General features: G+C 44.6%; 1 protein-coding gene across 1 annotated transcript in view; it reads left to right on the top strand.

The window, feature by feature from the left end:
- Window positions 1-1,234, top strand: part of HAO2 (hydroxyacid oxidase 2) — a 55,261-nt gene extending 54,027 nt beyond the window's left edge. Inside the window, exon 8 of the mRNA XM_084832191.1 lies at window positions 15-1,234. Coding sequence (XP_084688317.1) covers window positions 15-70 — 56 coding nt within the window. The 3' untranslated portion in view covers window positions 71-1,234. The remainder of the gene's footprint in view (window positions 1-14) is intronic.
- The last annotated feature ends 14,702 nt before the right edge of the window (window positions 1,235-15,936 follow it).

The following is a 15,936-nucleotide window of genomic DNA, read 5'->3' as shown; positions in this document are numbered from 1 at the left end:
TTCATTTCATTCAGGCTGCAGAAATGTCTCAGAAATTGGCCAGCACCTTGTTCAGTACTCCAAGTTGTAAAAAGCCCTCCTGCAGCAGAAAATGACCACAGAACGGTCAGGTGGTCAGAGTAACTGGGAAAGGAAAGAAACAACCAACTGCATGTCAGAAAGCAGGCTACAATTCCATGGTAACTTCCAGTCTGCTTATGTTTGTGGGACAAGCCAGGCTAGAGTTGACTTCCGCTTGGCCAACTGGTGAACTTCTTAAATCTGCACCTGTCAGTTGCTGAGACCCGGTCCTTGTTTGCTTGTCGACATTCATCATGCCCAGCTGTGAAACGCTACCAAAAACCTCTTAACCTGCCCCAGCCATATCTTCCCAAATAATACCACATACACTATCCCACAGTTGTTGTTCTCAGCTGATTTAATATCAGAAGGACCCTTATGAGCATCTGGTCAGCCAGTCATGCACCATCCCCCAGAGCCTAGCAGTTAATCCAGCAGTTCTTTCACAATTATTTTAGAAAACCCAATTGAAACATACTTCTAGACAGAAAGGAAGAACTGCACAGATTAGCATGCTCATTTATTCTCCAAATATATTGCTTTGCTCCTCCTAACCTTTTTATTCCATCTTGAATGTGTATGTGTGCCTGTGTTAATGGTGCGGGCATGTGGCATTCAGCCCAGAATGAGCCTCTAACACAGGTTCTTTCCACACTAAGACCCTTTAACACTGCTGCAACATTGCTCTTCCACAGTCAGCTGGAAAAGGAAGTAAAACTGTGGTTCCACCCAGCACTTAATATGATGTTATATTCCCAAATAACATTCTTGCAATGCCCACCCCCTCAAGCAAGATCCAAAGAGATGTTTACTCAGAAGTAACTCTATATTATCAACAAGATACAAAAGAAAACAGTACATCAGCTTAAATTAACAAAGAGATCATGTGCAGTTTTGATACAAAAATAGATAGTATGACCATGTAAGTTTAACAGTAAGGTATAAGCATGTAAAATATATGTTTCGCCACGTTTCCAAAATGATTGATGGGCAAAAGTCCCATTTCTCCTTGCCACCAGCCCTTTAATTAGCCTGCTCCCACTCCTCCATTTGGTATATTTTAAGGCAACTCCCTGAATTCTTTATCTTATTTCATGATTTATATGTTACAATTTCATCCCTAAAGAGAGCCTTCAGAACAGCAAACACTATACATAAAAACATATCATTGTCTAAAAATGGAAAATAAGAAGAAACAATAAGTCAAGTAAGTTCAGTAACGGCAAACCAGATAACTTAGAGCAGTACACTACAGACCAACAAAATACTAATAAATAATCATCACAGAGAAAAAGCATGCTTATTTCACACTCAGATTAAACTATTTACATTTCTAGGCAACTTTCTTTTAATTTTACATCTTTCAAATCTTTCTAATTTCCTTGAATAAGGTAAGATTCCAATTGAGTGACATGTTACTACTTCAAACATCTTGGTCTTTTCTGGATTTGGAAGATTGTTAACTAATTTGTACTGCTATCTTGTGAGATTCATTGCTCACTTGGTTTGCTCATTGCTCACTAGGTTTGATCATTCCTGCACTTTTCGCATTTCTCCATGTCTTCCTAGCCTTGCAAATCACTTTCTCACAGGTATCAACCCTCCGCCCCTCTCTCCCTATCTTAGGTTCATTGAAATTTGCCAGAGTCTTTAGACCTGGAACAAACCCTTATATTCTTGAATAAAGATTCTGCCATCGAAATCTCAATCTAATCTGTCTTCATCATAAGCCACAATTCTAGTTACAACTGCAGCTGTTTTTTTCCTCTAAAATGTATTCTTCTGGACTCTGATCTGAAAGTTGTTGAACCTGATAAAACTTCCCCGGGGTTAGAGGTCCTGCTACTAAATCTGCAAATTCCTTAAACCATGTATCTGGGTTCTCTTCACTCATAGTGAGAGCTAATATGGCAGAATTTGTCAGGTCTTTATTGCCACATGCCATAGCCAGCGAATTTAAGTCAGACACTGACAAGGTGTGGCTCTGCCATGCTCTTATAGCTCTAGCCAGCCATGAAAAGCAATTTTGCTCAACCAGTGGCCCAAATTGTTTCAACAATGCCAGTATTTCAGTGGCCGAAAGAGGTTTGTTCTGAATCACCTCTACTTGTTCTACTTCCAGTTCTCCCTGCCTATCTCTTAGCCTCCTTCTAGGGGCTGGGGCGGGATTTAAATCCACATTCTCTACAGATGGCCCTGCAGCTCCAGATCGGTTTCCTCTTTTCTTCACTCTCTCTTCCTCCAGCAACTCCCTGTATCTTCTTTCAGTAAACTCCTCAATACCCTTGGGGTTGATCCTCCCATGTCCCATCTCCTCTCCCATTCCTTTAACACCAGAACCTCCAGTCTCTAGGCTAGCTTCAATATACCTTCTCCATTCAGGACTTCCTTTTCGTCCTCTACCTCCTCCACCAAAGAACTGGATCCCAAAGAACTGAAGCCTCCACTGGTTTCCTATTTTCCTTCACTCCTTTCTTAACCTCCTCTTCTCCTAATGACATGTACCCCTTTTCTGTCTCTCGCTGGAACACATCATCAATCAAATCTCCAATTCTTCAGGAAATCCCTCTCCTGTGTATAGAGGTCGTGATGCACTTGGAGGTACTGTGCATTCTGACTGGATATTGTCATGTGGTCCACTCAAACCCACCGTGGCTATAACTGCTGTTTTCAATCTCAAAGTTTCTTTTAATGCCTGGATCTCCTCCTGGCACTTTGAATGGTCAACCTGACCTCTCTTTTCCCTACTCTTTGTCTGCATCAACATTTTAAATTTGTTTGTTTGTTTGTTTGTTTGTTTGTTTGTTTCTATACCGCCCAATAGCCGAAGCTCTCTGAGTGGTTCACAAAGTTAAAACCAAACAGCACACAATAAAACAATTTAAAATATATAGAACATTAAAACCACAATATAACAATACAACCACAATAAAACCTAGCAGCAGTGCAGGAGTTTAAAATACAGATTTAAAACAGCAAAGCTAAAAGTCTAGAAAGCTAAAATGTTAAAATGCCTGGGAAAATAAAAAGGTCTTCCCCTGGCGCTGAAAGGAAAACAATGTAGGTGCCAGGCAAACCTCACTAGGCAGCTCATTCCAGAGCCGGGGTGCCACAGCAGAAAAAGCCCTCCTCCTAGTAGCCACCCACCTCACTTCCTTTGGCAGGGACTCATGGAGAAGGGCCGCTGACGATGATCTTAAAGTCCGGGCAGGCACATATGGGAGGAGGCGATCCTTCAGGTAACGTGGCCCCAAGCCATTAAGGGCTTTAAATGTTAATACCAGCACTTTGAGTTGGGCCCGGAAATGGACTGGCAGCCAGTGTAGCTGAAAAAGTACTGGGGTAATATGAGCTCGCAGGCCAGCCCCTGTTAACAATCTTGCTGCCCTATTTTGGACCAGCTGAAGTTTCCCAACCGTTTTCAAAGGCAGCCCCACGTATAACGCATTGCAGTAATCCAGATGAGAGGTTATCAGAGCATGGATAACTGTAGTTAGGCTATCTCTGTCCAGATAAGGGCGTAGTTGGTATACCAGCCTAAGCTGATGAAAAGTGCTCCGTGCCACTGAGTTCACCTGTGCCTCAAGTGACAGTTCTGGATACAAGAGCACCCCCAAAATACGAACCTGATCCTTTAGGGGGAGTGCAACCCCCTCCAGAACAGGTTGAATATCACCTAGCCGGGCAGACGAACCACCCAGTAACAGTACCTCCGTCTTGTCTGGATTGAGTCTCAGTTTATTGGCCCTCATCCAGTCCATTACCGTGCCCAGGCACTGATTCAGAACAGCCACTGCCTCACCTGGTTTTGATGAGAAAGAGAGGTAGAGCTGGGTGTCATCCGCATATCGATGGCACCTCAGCCCACATCTCTGGATAACCTCCCCCAGCAGTTTCATGTAGATGTTAATCAGCATAGGGGATAAAATAGAGCCCTGTGGAACCCCGTGGCACAATTGCCATGGCACAGAACAATAATCCCCCAGCACCACCTTCTGGAGTCGGCCATCCAAGTAGGAGCGGATGCAGCTTCAGAGTCCCCTTTCTGCTTTTTTAACCTCTCCTTTTCTTCTTCAGCCTCCTCTAGATGTCTTCTATACTCATCCATCTGTACTCTTTCTTTCTTTAGCCCCTCCTCTCTCCTCACATTTTCCTGCACCATTTGGGCTAGCTGAGCACAGACAGCTTTGTTCTGTACTTTCAGGTGCTCATTTATTTCCACCAAATGTTTGTTCTGACTTCGCATCCTTTCCTTCCAGCCAAGGAAGGCATATATGTCATACACATGTGGTAGGCCTTATTGCTCCAAGGATCCTGTGTCCATGTCCTCAGGCTTTACAATCTAAAAAGTATCCAATAAAATCTGAGTAGATGGTTCCAGGATCTCAGCCAGAACCAGTCTATTGTCAATGTCGAGTCAAAACTGGAACAAATGCAAGCAATTTTATCTAGAAAATGTTTTGCAGATTGGTTACAGTGGGCTGTTGAGGGGTCTCCAGACCCATAATGGAGAGCAAAGCGTAATAAGACCCTAAGCAGTCACTGGCCAGCATTGCACATATGCAATGGAGGCAGAGAAATAACATGTATTTGCTGCCATCACCACAGGTTGACCCTTGTTTGGTTGGACTAGTCACGAATATTCTAGGACAGATATGTTATCCTTTCCCCTGCTGTTCATTGTCCTCATTTTCTCAAAATACCATGGAGTTAGCTAAGCTCTGCCAAGCCAGAGAGGTTTAGCAATCATGCCAATTAGTCTTTTCTTTATAGCCTAATTCCATAATTTGCTGGTTTATTTTGTGTTGTTTTTTATTATGTAGTATCAATGTAAACACCCCTGGTGTAAGAGACCTACAACACAGCACCGGATCAGTTGGTTACCAAATTTATAACAACAGCAGCAAGTACGGTTGTGCCAATGGTTTACAATTATACACCATCGGCCAGAACTTCAAAGTAACTATATCGGTTATGCTGGCCTATTTAACAACAACTCTAACTGCTATGTCTACAGAGTATCTCTGTTTTGTCTAAATGAGGTCTTCATCAGGCATACCTTTAGATCTAACAAGTTTGGTTATTTGGGGGCCTTGTCCTTTTTGTATTGTTTATTTTATTATTACAACTGCTCAATATTAATTGGTAATTGTTCAGCCTGCCAGTAGGAAATAAATGTTTAAAAGGCTAGTTGTAGATTAAACGGCTGGTTGTGGATGGAAGATACTAAGAAATTACAAATGGCCAGTAGCAGGGAGAGGCCTCAACAGTGCTTTGCCAGTCCACAGTGGATAGGCTGGTGCTGCAATGGTAAAAGTAAAATAAAACGGCCACAAATCAGGTCTGAAAAAAGCAGGAAGACAGCACATAAAACAACAGAATGCAACAGTTTGGCAGCAGTGGCATCAGGATTCTCTGTAAAAACTGAGTGGGCAAACAGTGCCTGTTCTGCAGAAAACAGCTAAGGTGGTTGTATCTTCGTAAAACAGAGGACTAGATAATACACGTGGTCCCTTAGGCTAAACCAATCTGGAAGAGCCCCTCTCCAAATTCATTTACATGGTCAATAGTGAAGCATTTAAAAAGTGGCAGAGGAGAAATCCACCGGGTTGCCATCTGGACAGTGTGAATAGAGGTGTGATTTCACTGACTTGACAGGCCTACCAGATTCCTTACTTTGATTTTAAGACTGATTCCTCCCCACTCACTCCACACACACATATCACTTTGAGCTTTGCTCTCTCTCTCTCTCTCTCTCTCCCCCCCCCTCTCGTTCTCTCTCTCTCTCTCCCCCCCCCCCTTTTCTTTTGCTCTTGCAGTTTTCAATTCAGGCAGACTTCTAGAGTTGAGCTTGTTATATCAGCACAAACACTTTCATAGAATCATAGAATAGTAGGGCTGGAAGGGGCCTACAAGGCCATCGAGTCCAACCCCCTGCTCAATGCAGGAATCCAAGTCAGAGCACCCCTGACAGATGGCTGTCCAGCCTCGCCTTGAACGCCTCCAGTGTGGGAGAGCCCACCACCTCCCTAGGGAATTGGTTCCATTGTCGTTTTGCTCTAACAGTCAGAAAGTTTTTCCTGATGTTCAGCCGGAATCTGGCTTCCTGCAACTTGAGCCCATTATTCCGTGTCCTGCACTCTGGGATGATCAAGAAGAGATCCTGACCTTCTTCTCTGTGACAACCTTTCAAGTACTTCAAGAGTGCTATCATATCTCCCCTCAGTCTTCTCTTCTCAAGGCTAAACATGCCCAGTTCTTTCCGTCTCTCTTCATAGGGCTTTGTTTCCAGCCCTCTGATCATCTTTGTTGCCCTCCTCTGAACCCCCTCCAGTTTGTCTGCATCCTTCTTAAAGTGTGGTGCCCAGAACTGGATACAGTACTCCAGATGAGGCCTAACCAGTGCTGAGTAGAGGAGAACTACTACTTCCTGGGATTTGGAAGCTATGCTTCTATTAATGCAGCCCAAAAGAGCATTGGCCTTTTTTGCAGCCACATCACATTGTTGGCTCATATTCATAGAATCATAGAATAGTAGGGTTGGAAGGGGCCTACAAGGCCATCGAGTCCAACCCCCTGCTCAATGCAGGAATCCAAGTCAGAGCATCCCTGACAAATGGCTGTCCAGCCTCGTCTTGAAGGCCTCCAGTGTGGGAGAGCCCACCACCTCCCCAGGTAATTGGTTCCATTGCCGTATTGCTCTGACACTCAGGAAGTTTTTCCTGATGTTCAGTCGGAATCTGGCTTCCTGTAACTTGAGCCCATTATTCCGTGTCCTGCACTCTGGGATGATCAAGAAGAGATCCTGGCCTTCTTCTCTGTGACAACCTTTCAAGTACTTGAAGAGTGCTATCATATCTCCCCTCAGTCTTCTCTTCTCAAGGCTAAACATGCCCAGTTCTTTCAGTCTCTCTTCATAGGGCTTTGTTTCCAGTCCCCTGATCATCTTTGTTGCCCTCCTTTGAACCCTCTCCAGCTTGTCTGCATCCTTCTTAAAGTGTGGTGCCCAGAACTGGACACAGTACTCCAGATGAGGCCTAACCAGTGCTGAGTAGAGGGGAACTAGTACTTCCCGGGATTTGGAAGCAATGCTTCTATGAATGCAGCCCAAAATAGCATTTGCCTTTTTTGCAGCCACATCACATTGTTGGCTCATATTCAGCTTGTGATCGACGACAATTCCAAGATCCTTCTCGCTCGTAGTGTGGTTGAGCCACGTATCCCCCATCTTGTAACTGTGCATTTGGTTTCTTTTTCCTAGGTGCAGAACTTGGCATTTGTCCCTATTAAATGCCATTCTGTTGTTTTCTGCCCAGCACTCCAGTCTATCCAGATCACTTTGAATTTTGTTTCTGTCTTCCAAAGTATTAGCTATCCCTCCCAATTTTGTGTCATCTGCAAATTTGATCAGCATTCCCTGCACCTCCTCCTCCAAGTCATTAATAAAAATATTGAAGAGCACTGGGCCCAGGACTGAGCCCTGCGGTACCCCACTCGTTACCTCTCCCCAGCTTGAGAAGGTCCCATTGATAAGCACTCTTTGAGTCCGATTCTGTAGCCAACTGTGGATCCACCAGATCGTTGTTTCATCTAGCCCACTTCGAGCTAGTTTGCTCATCAGGATATCATGGGGCACTTTGTCGAAAGCTTTGCTGAAGTCGAGGTATATGATGTCTACAGCATTCCCACGGTCTACAAGGGAGGTGACTTGATCAAAAAATGAGATCAGATTTGTCTGGCAGGACTTGTTTTTGACAAATCCATGTTGGCTTCGAGTAATCACGGCATTGTTGTCAAGGTGCTTCCAGATGGATTGCTTTATGATCTGCTCCAGAATTTTCCCAGGGATTGATGTCAGACTGACTGGTCTGTAGTTCCCAGGTTCCTCCTTTTTACCCTTTTTGAAGATAGGGACAACGTTAGCCCTCCTCCAGTCATCTGGCACTTCCCCGGTCCTCCATGATTTCTCAAAGAGAATAGACAGCGGTTCTGAGAGTTCTTCTGCCAGTTCCTTTATGACTCTAGGATGCAGTTCATCTGGCCCTGGAGATTTGAACTCATTCAAAGTAATGAGGTGTATTCAGCTTGTGATCGACAACAATTCCAAGATCTTTCTCACTTGTAGTGTTGTTGAGCCACGTATCCCCCATCTTGTAACTGTGCATTTGGTTTCTTTTTCCTAGGTGCAGAACTTGGCATTTATCCCTATTAAATGTCATTCTGTTGTTTTTTGCCCAGCGCTCCAGTCTATCCAGATCACTTCGAATTTTGTTTCTGTCTTCCAAAGTCTTAGCTATCCCACCCAATTTGGTGTCATTGCAAATTTGATCAGCATTCCCTGCACCTCCTCCTCCAAGTCATTAATAAAAATGTTGAAGAGCACTGGGCCCAGGACTGAGCCCTGCGGTACGTAGATCACCTGACAAAGGTGATCTTTGTCAGATCTCCTTTTCTAATTAAAATATAATTGGCATTGCAAAACTCCTGCTGGTGCCCACCCCCACGGCCTAGTCTTTTGAGTTCCCTTCCCAAAGAGACTCACTAGGCACTGACTTTGTTTTTGGTGCCGGGTGAAGACCTTTCAGTATTTGCACATGTTTCTTAAGTTGCTGCTATTATGTTTTTGTCCTCTTTGGCTCTGGGTTTATGTGATTTTAAGAACTGCCACTAGTTTTAATGTTCTGCTATTTTATGTGTAATAGTGACGATTATTTTAATTGATTGTTTTAATTCTTAACTGCCTTGAGAAGGCTTGGGAGTTGTAGGGTGGGATAGAAATATATTAAATAAATTAAGGCTGCAGTCCTATATCCATTTACCTGGGAGTAAGCCCCATGGAACTCAATGATGCTTACTTCTGAGTAGTCATGCATTGGTTTGCACTATAATTGAATGAAATCTGAACTGCAAGATCAGAAGGGAGCTATGAAAGTCTCAGCTCTTTTGTAAGTTAACTAACAGAGCACACAGTCCACTAAGAGGTTCTCTTCTGTGTGCCTTACTGACAAGAATGGGCACAGCACAAGGGCATAGCAATGCTCCTCTGCAGCTCTGTTCATATCAATGGGACTTGTGCAGGACAGTTTCCTGATGGACTGTGAGCATAAGCTTTGCCAGACCTTTGCTAAATTGCTCATTTGCCAGCAAGTGGTGCAAGGGATACCAATATTAGAATGTATAAGCAGAGTAGAAGATCTGAATATGTTGTTCAGCATCAAAGCATCTTAGTGTGTGTTTATTGCAGTGTGCTCTGAATAAATGAAAATATTAATCTATTTCAACCTCACTTGTTTTGTTTTTACTTTCATCATGGGTCAAAGTGGAGATCAAGGGAAGAAGCTGAAACCTCCCTCTTCAAGTTTCAAAAGATGGTTGGCAGGTCTGTGCTGCCATAGCCAGGCCTTACTCATTAGTTCTTAAGATGTTATGGAGAAGGCTGATAGTTGTTTTCATTTGATGTGCTACTTCAGTTTTAGTTGGCAGGAAGTCAAAATCCACCCACTGTTCTTGGAAGCTTGTCCTGTTTAGGCCGAGGTTCTCTCTGAGATAACTGTGTCTGTGCTGAGCCTCCCCATGTCCTTCACTTGGGGCCTTTTTGCATGTTCCAATGATAACAGACCTTGCTGGTAGAGTTATAGCTCCTTAGATAAGACATAAACACCACATCCATCAGAATGATAGATTTCAAGGGTGTTCACTCAGCAGTATAGCAGCAATATATCACAATGATAAAAACTTCTTGAAATGGCCCCACAGGGGTTATGTGGGTTAAGAACATAAGAAGAGCCATGCTGGATCAGACCAAGGGTCTGTCTGGTCCAGCATTCTGTTCTCACAGTGGCCAGCCAGCTGCCCACAGGAAACCCACAAACAGGACACAAGTGCAACAGCACCCTCCCACCCATGTTCCCCAGCAACTGGTGTACATAGGCTCACTGCCTCTGATTATGGGGGAATATGTTAGGCTCACTGAAAAGAAGCACAAACAACTGGTGGCTTGATTCTAATTTATCTAGTTTAATTTTGCTAGTTTGCAGGGCTACAATAATGCCAAAGGCCAAGCCCACATCTGTAAAGGGAACGTTGGAACTGAATGGATGGTCGCTTTCAGCTGCAATCCTAAACAACACACTTACTACAGGTGCTTCCAGATGAGGCTTTTATGGCACCATTGCCCTGCCTCATTCATGGAATTTTACCCTGGGTGGTGGGGGGCACATTATCCTCCACTCATAACCCTCCTGTGCTTTCCCACTGCTTCTTCCGTCCTTTGTCTTACCACAGATAAGCCTTTAAGAAATGCAAGACAGGACAGCTGCCTTTTCATTGGTAGTCCCTCCGTTTGAAAGCACCCTAGGTACTAAGCCCCAGGGAGCATAATGGCACTTACCTCAGAGTAAACTTCCACAGGCACCAGATTACACTGAAAATTTATTTTCCTTACCACATCTCCACTTTAGGACAAAAATACATGGCCAAACTGTGCATTTTGTATAGATATCTAAATTAGCAGAAATTAATAGACTTAGAAGGGGAATTTTTTAAACACAAGGTATCCATATACTGAAATTAACAGTGTTTTGGAGTTTTAATTGTTGTCATCTATTTTGTGAGGGTTCTTACCCTGGGAAGTGGGCTGGAAATCTACTAAATAAAACCTACTCATGCTCACTCAGAAGTATGTTTTAATGTGTTAGGTGGGGCTTGCTTCCAGGAAACGGTACACCAGAATGCAGCCTAAATTATAATACTGATATACATATCTATAATTGTTTCTCACTTTTGTAATAATATTGTTTTCCCTTATTTTGTATTTTTGTTGTATATGTATTGAAGTAACAGGAATTTATTTATTTTATTTAAAGTTATTTTTAGGCCACCTCTAAGGGTAGAACCTTCTCAAGGTGACATACAAGATAAAACAATACAAAACTATGCAAAACAAAAGAAAATGAAATAGAAAAGCAATACAGAAACATTCAGTAAAAATGCTGTTAACTGTAACCCATCCCATTGGTCTTGCTGTTGGGGCTTAGGGTGCAAAGTCTGGAAAAGGTGGGGAAATACAACTGATTTATATGAAAACTTAATCTGTTACTAAATATGGCTTTGTGGCTCACCATGAACATTTCAGATGGGGGTGGGCTATAAGCATAAACAAATGAGTTAGGATGAGAGAGAGTCCACCTCTCATCATGGGCAACTAATTGTACATAAGACATGCTGGCCTTGGATGATGGGAATGCATCCAGCAAGTTAGGGTTGCCAGGTCTCCTGAGCTTCAGACCCCATGAGCAAGGGGATGGCATCTGCTGTAGTAGGGGCCAAGTCAGGTAACATAAAGCAGAGGTGGGAGATCTTTGTCAGTGTAATGCATGTCCTGCTGTGTTTCCTTCGGGGGTGGGGTCTCACAACACATTTACACACATCTCCATTCACAAACACCTCTCTCTCTTTCCCTCCCCATTCTTCCCACCACCCCATTCTACTTGCTCCTTGTCCTGATGCTCCTTGGCCCTGCAAATCTTTTAAGGGTTTTATCAGAGCAGCAAACACCAGGAAATGTGGAAAAGAAACCCACACCAATGTTAATAACCACGCCTTAGCATTCACCAGTAGGAGGGAGGAGAAAGAGGAAGGGAGAGAAGGATAGAAACCCTGATGAGTGTCTCTGGGTCTTGTTTGATCACAAGAAAAAAAAATAGGCTGCAAATGGAGGGGAAGATTCTAGGCGTCAACAGGCAGACGCTGGCTGTACTTGGTGGTTCAGGGATGGAGCCTGGTGATCACAGTGTAGAGTTCCTAGCAAAGATACTGGAGCCAAGCAGAGAAGATCCTACTCCTTTTACTTCTGGCTACTTACCCTGAGATCTAACTCAGGTGATTCTGAGAAGGAGGCTAAGCCTCTGAGACCAGGGGACTGTCCACACAGGAGATGTGCTGCAAATTGGGACCATTTCGAGGTCTGTGGTGGCAGATGATGTCATGGCCAATCTGCAGCCACCCCAGAGATTTCCAGTGGAAAAGCTGGATTTTCTGAGACTACTTTTACTCTGATTTCTTTAATTCAGGTTCTCTGCACATCTGGTGCGGTGTCCTCCGCATTTACTTTGGCATGATAGCCCTGCCTGGGGTGGAGAGGGGTGTCTTTCACCTGGCTGTGACTTCTGAGCCTTTCCAGCCTTCAGAATCGCCCTGCACTCCCTTTTCGCCAGTAATTAGCCTCCATGATGATGCACTTCTCTGAGGGTTGCATTACTTCGGTTCTCCATTGTTGTGTTAAATCACATCTCCAATATTGTGCAACATCACTTCTTTGATATTATGTAAAGTCACTTCTTTGGTCTGGTGAGGTCTCGGGAGTCTGTCACTGCAAGAAGGGAGAAAGTGCCCAGAGAAGGAGAAAGGTGGGGCGGGGGCAATAATTCCACAACAGTTTGCTGGAATGGGGCAAAAGGGGGGAGGCTGCAATCAGGGGGAGCCTATTAGTTGCTCTCCATTCATAATAATGTAGTAGCATGGGGAGCCTGGACATGGACTGGGAAACAAGCCTCTCTCAATGGTTGAGCAGCCCCTGCCAGTTTGATGAGGTTCAGTTCTACTCCCCCCACACAGAAGTATGTTCCTTTCAAGCACTGTGTGACCCCTGAAAATCATATTTTAAAGGTATGGTACAGTCGGCTTTTCTTGCTTCGTGTGTCCCTGACGGACCAAAGCCGATTCCATGAAAATCTGGATGATACTCCAACACACTTCTCATTCCGTTGTCGTGAAGCTCCCAGCAATCCTGCAGCCAGTTCTCTCGGTCTGGATAAGTATTGTGATGCAGATGGAATCTGCACCTGCAACGGCATCAGCGACATTATGCTGCTTCCATTCATGGATCTCTCTTGCTAGATTGAACAACTGGCCCAAAGGCACACTGGATGACTCTCTGCTGAATGGAGATTCTAAGCCAAGTCTTCCAGTGCTGTATACACAGTACCACACCAGCTCACAGATTAATGGAGCACTTCAGTTGTGGAGGGATGACAGGAGGGACGACAGGAACAGAGGATGTGCCTTGTCCCATCAGACCATTGGTCCATCTAGCTCAGTATTGTCTATGCTGACTGTAGTGAAACGTGATCCTCAATAGTTTGGGAGATGTCTAATACGGAAAAGTGAAACTAAAAGCAGAAGAACAAGGAAATGAGGCCTGCACTAGTGAGTTTGTTGGGAACGTTCTCTAGTTCATAGACAATAAAAGCGTTCTTGTTAATACACTGCAGGCTCTGGCGGGCATTAAACGCTGACTGCAACAGCTCTCCTGGGTTTCAGGCAGGAGTCTTCCCCAGCCCTGCTTAGAAATGCCAGGGGTTGAACCTGGAACCTCTTGCATGCAACACATTTGCTCTGCCACAGAGCCATGGGCCCTCCCATGCTTGCACACACTCTCCAGATCAAGCCTCCCTGAAATGGATAAGCAACCACCATGCTCTTGTGCTGAACCAATTCATGTCAGCAAGGCTTGCTCAGGGTAACATCCGGTGCTTTGTGCCCTGCGTTTGCTTCTCTGCCTTTCCTTCCAGATTTCTGCCACTGGAACTTCAAGGAGATCAGACTTCATAGGATGAGCCAGTAAGCACATTCTGTTCCTCGTGATAAGCAAGCCTCTCATCTGCTGGGCAAACATATCATATGGGGGACAGAAATGCTCCCACTGAAGGACAATTGCTGAGGGACAAGAAGACCCCTTGAAATGAAGGACAGTTAAATCAAGCCATACTTTATGGAGAGATGTCCAAGATCAGAGGTTATCTCTAGGAGAATTGTGAGTTCAGAAGAGTCATGGTGTGGCTGTTCCCTGGAACGTTATAGAACCAGAAATGTCCATCCGGTGAAATGCAACAACTGCACACTTCTTTAAAAAGCCTCATAGGATTGCTTCTGGTGCCTGAAGATGTTTTCACTGGTATATTGGTGGCAGCACTGTAGTGTCTCCAGCAGCCATTACACTCAGCTGCAACAGGAAAGCCTAGAAGAACAATAGCACATGCTGAAAATCAGGAAGGGCCTGGCTTGTCTTGCTGCTGGGGCTTGCCAGGATGGGGCTTTTCTTCTGACAGAGCTCATATGCAACGCTGACCCCACTCACCTCTGTCCTCCACTTCCTCCTCCTTTCTTTCCCCTGCTGCTGGCTGGTGCCACTGTCTGTGCTGCTACTCTCACTTGTTTGCAAACTTGGGTCCCATCTAGCCTCCACCCAAGTCCCTGCTGTGGATCCCCGTCTTCACCATCATCCCCACTTAGCTTCTCCCTAACTTGACAAGGAATTTTTCTACGAGGCATTTACTGTGCACTCATAATTCCCTAATCACAGTTGTTTATGGGTTCCTGAGACGATGCCGTTACCCTCCAATTTTGCTTCTGTTTGTAAACAGCACTTCAGGTAGGTTTTTTAGAGCAGGGAAAATGGGGTACTATTTCTGAGGGTGAAGACAAGTGTGAGTTCCTCTTGTGTTTTTGCGCTATTCTGCTATACCACAGTGCCACCTAGAAGTTATGTAGCAGAAATGCAGGAAAGGAAACACTCCTCATGTAGTGCTCAGATCTCTGTTCTGCGACAAAACCAAAAGTAGATACAGCGGATTAACAGCCTCCTGTAGAAAAACCTCAGGTTTGCAGCCTGTCCCCCTCCTGCTTATGTCCCGCAAATGTTGCACATCACACTTTGCTTTTCACCCCTTTCTCATCTCCCCCCACCCACTCACCCCTGTAGCACCAGGAGACACGAACTGTATTCATACACACAGCTTTCCAATCCTAAACCTGTTTTTTTCAGCTCTATTGGAATCAATGGAGCTTACTTCCATGAAGGTTTGCTGGGGGACTGCAGCCTGGCACTTTGAACCTGTGCATAGCTATGAGGAAGCAAGTCCCACTGATGGTCCAAGCCTATGCATGGTCCGTCAGTGGACTTTTCTCGCAGGACTCGAGCCTGAGAGTGGCTGAGAGACAGACACACGGGCCCCAGGGAGAATAGGATTTTGGCAGAAAGACCAATACAAACAAAAAGGGGGTGGAAAGAAAAGAGAAATAGGAAGGAGAAGTGCTGGTGCGTGTGAAAATGAGAGAATCTGTGAGAGATCCCATAGGGAAGGGTCAAGAGAGGGGGACAAGCTGAGGAGCAGAGCCTCAGGGAACTGACTGGAAAGACAGGGCTCTGCCTGGCTCGGGCGTGGAGCGGCACAGAAGGGCTTTGGCGAGTCAGCGTTGCAGCATAATCCTATACTTGCCTACTCAGATGTAAAGCCCACTGAGTTCAATGGGGCTTACTGCCAGGTAAGTGCACATAGGATTGCAGCACTGGAATGCTGCAGGTGATGGGGCGAAAGAATCCTCTGTACTTGATTCCTTACACATCGTTGGGCCTTTCACTGATGCTCCACTGCTGTGATCTTCTGCTCATTGAGCCTGATTTACTTTGCTCACATTTCCTGTCAAAGGGATTTCTGTCTCAAACTTGGGATCACCCAGTGAATATGATGAGCAATGTAGCAGCATGAGGACGGACAAAAAGAAAGGCCTTCTTCACACACAACATATTAACTTATTGCAATATTATTGCAACCCCTCTGGAAATTATTGCAATCTCTTGCCACCAGATATGATGGCCATGCACATTCATGGAGGAGGGGAGGTTTAGCAGATATGAGCTACGACAGAGAAATGGAATCTCTGTTTATTTTGGCTTCCTCCCAGCCATGAGCTTACCTTTTCACCAGCCTCATATTTTGTGTGTAGTTTTTGTTAGTTAGTTTTGTTTATTTTTATTCTTTTGTAAACCACTTTGGGATTTGTTTCAAATAAGAGCCATATAAATATTGCAAATAA

Source organism: Heloderma suspectum, chromosome 2 (assembly GCF_057233095.1).
Source record: "Heloderma suspectum isolate Gila_16-S chromosome 2, 16-S_ref, whole genome shotgun sequence".
Taxonomy (NCBI): Eukaryota; Metazoa; Chordata; class Lepidosauria; order Squamata; family Helodermatidae; genus Heloderma; species Heloderma suspectum.
Note: the sequence above shows the minus strand (reverse complement) of the source record. Positions and strands in the feature narration are given on the sequence as shown.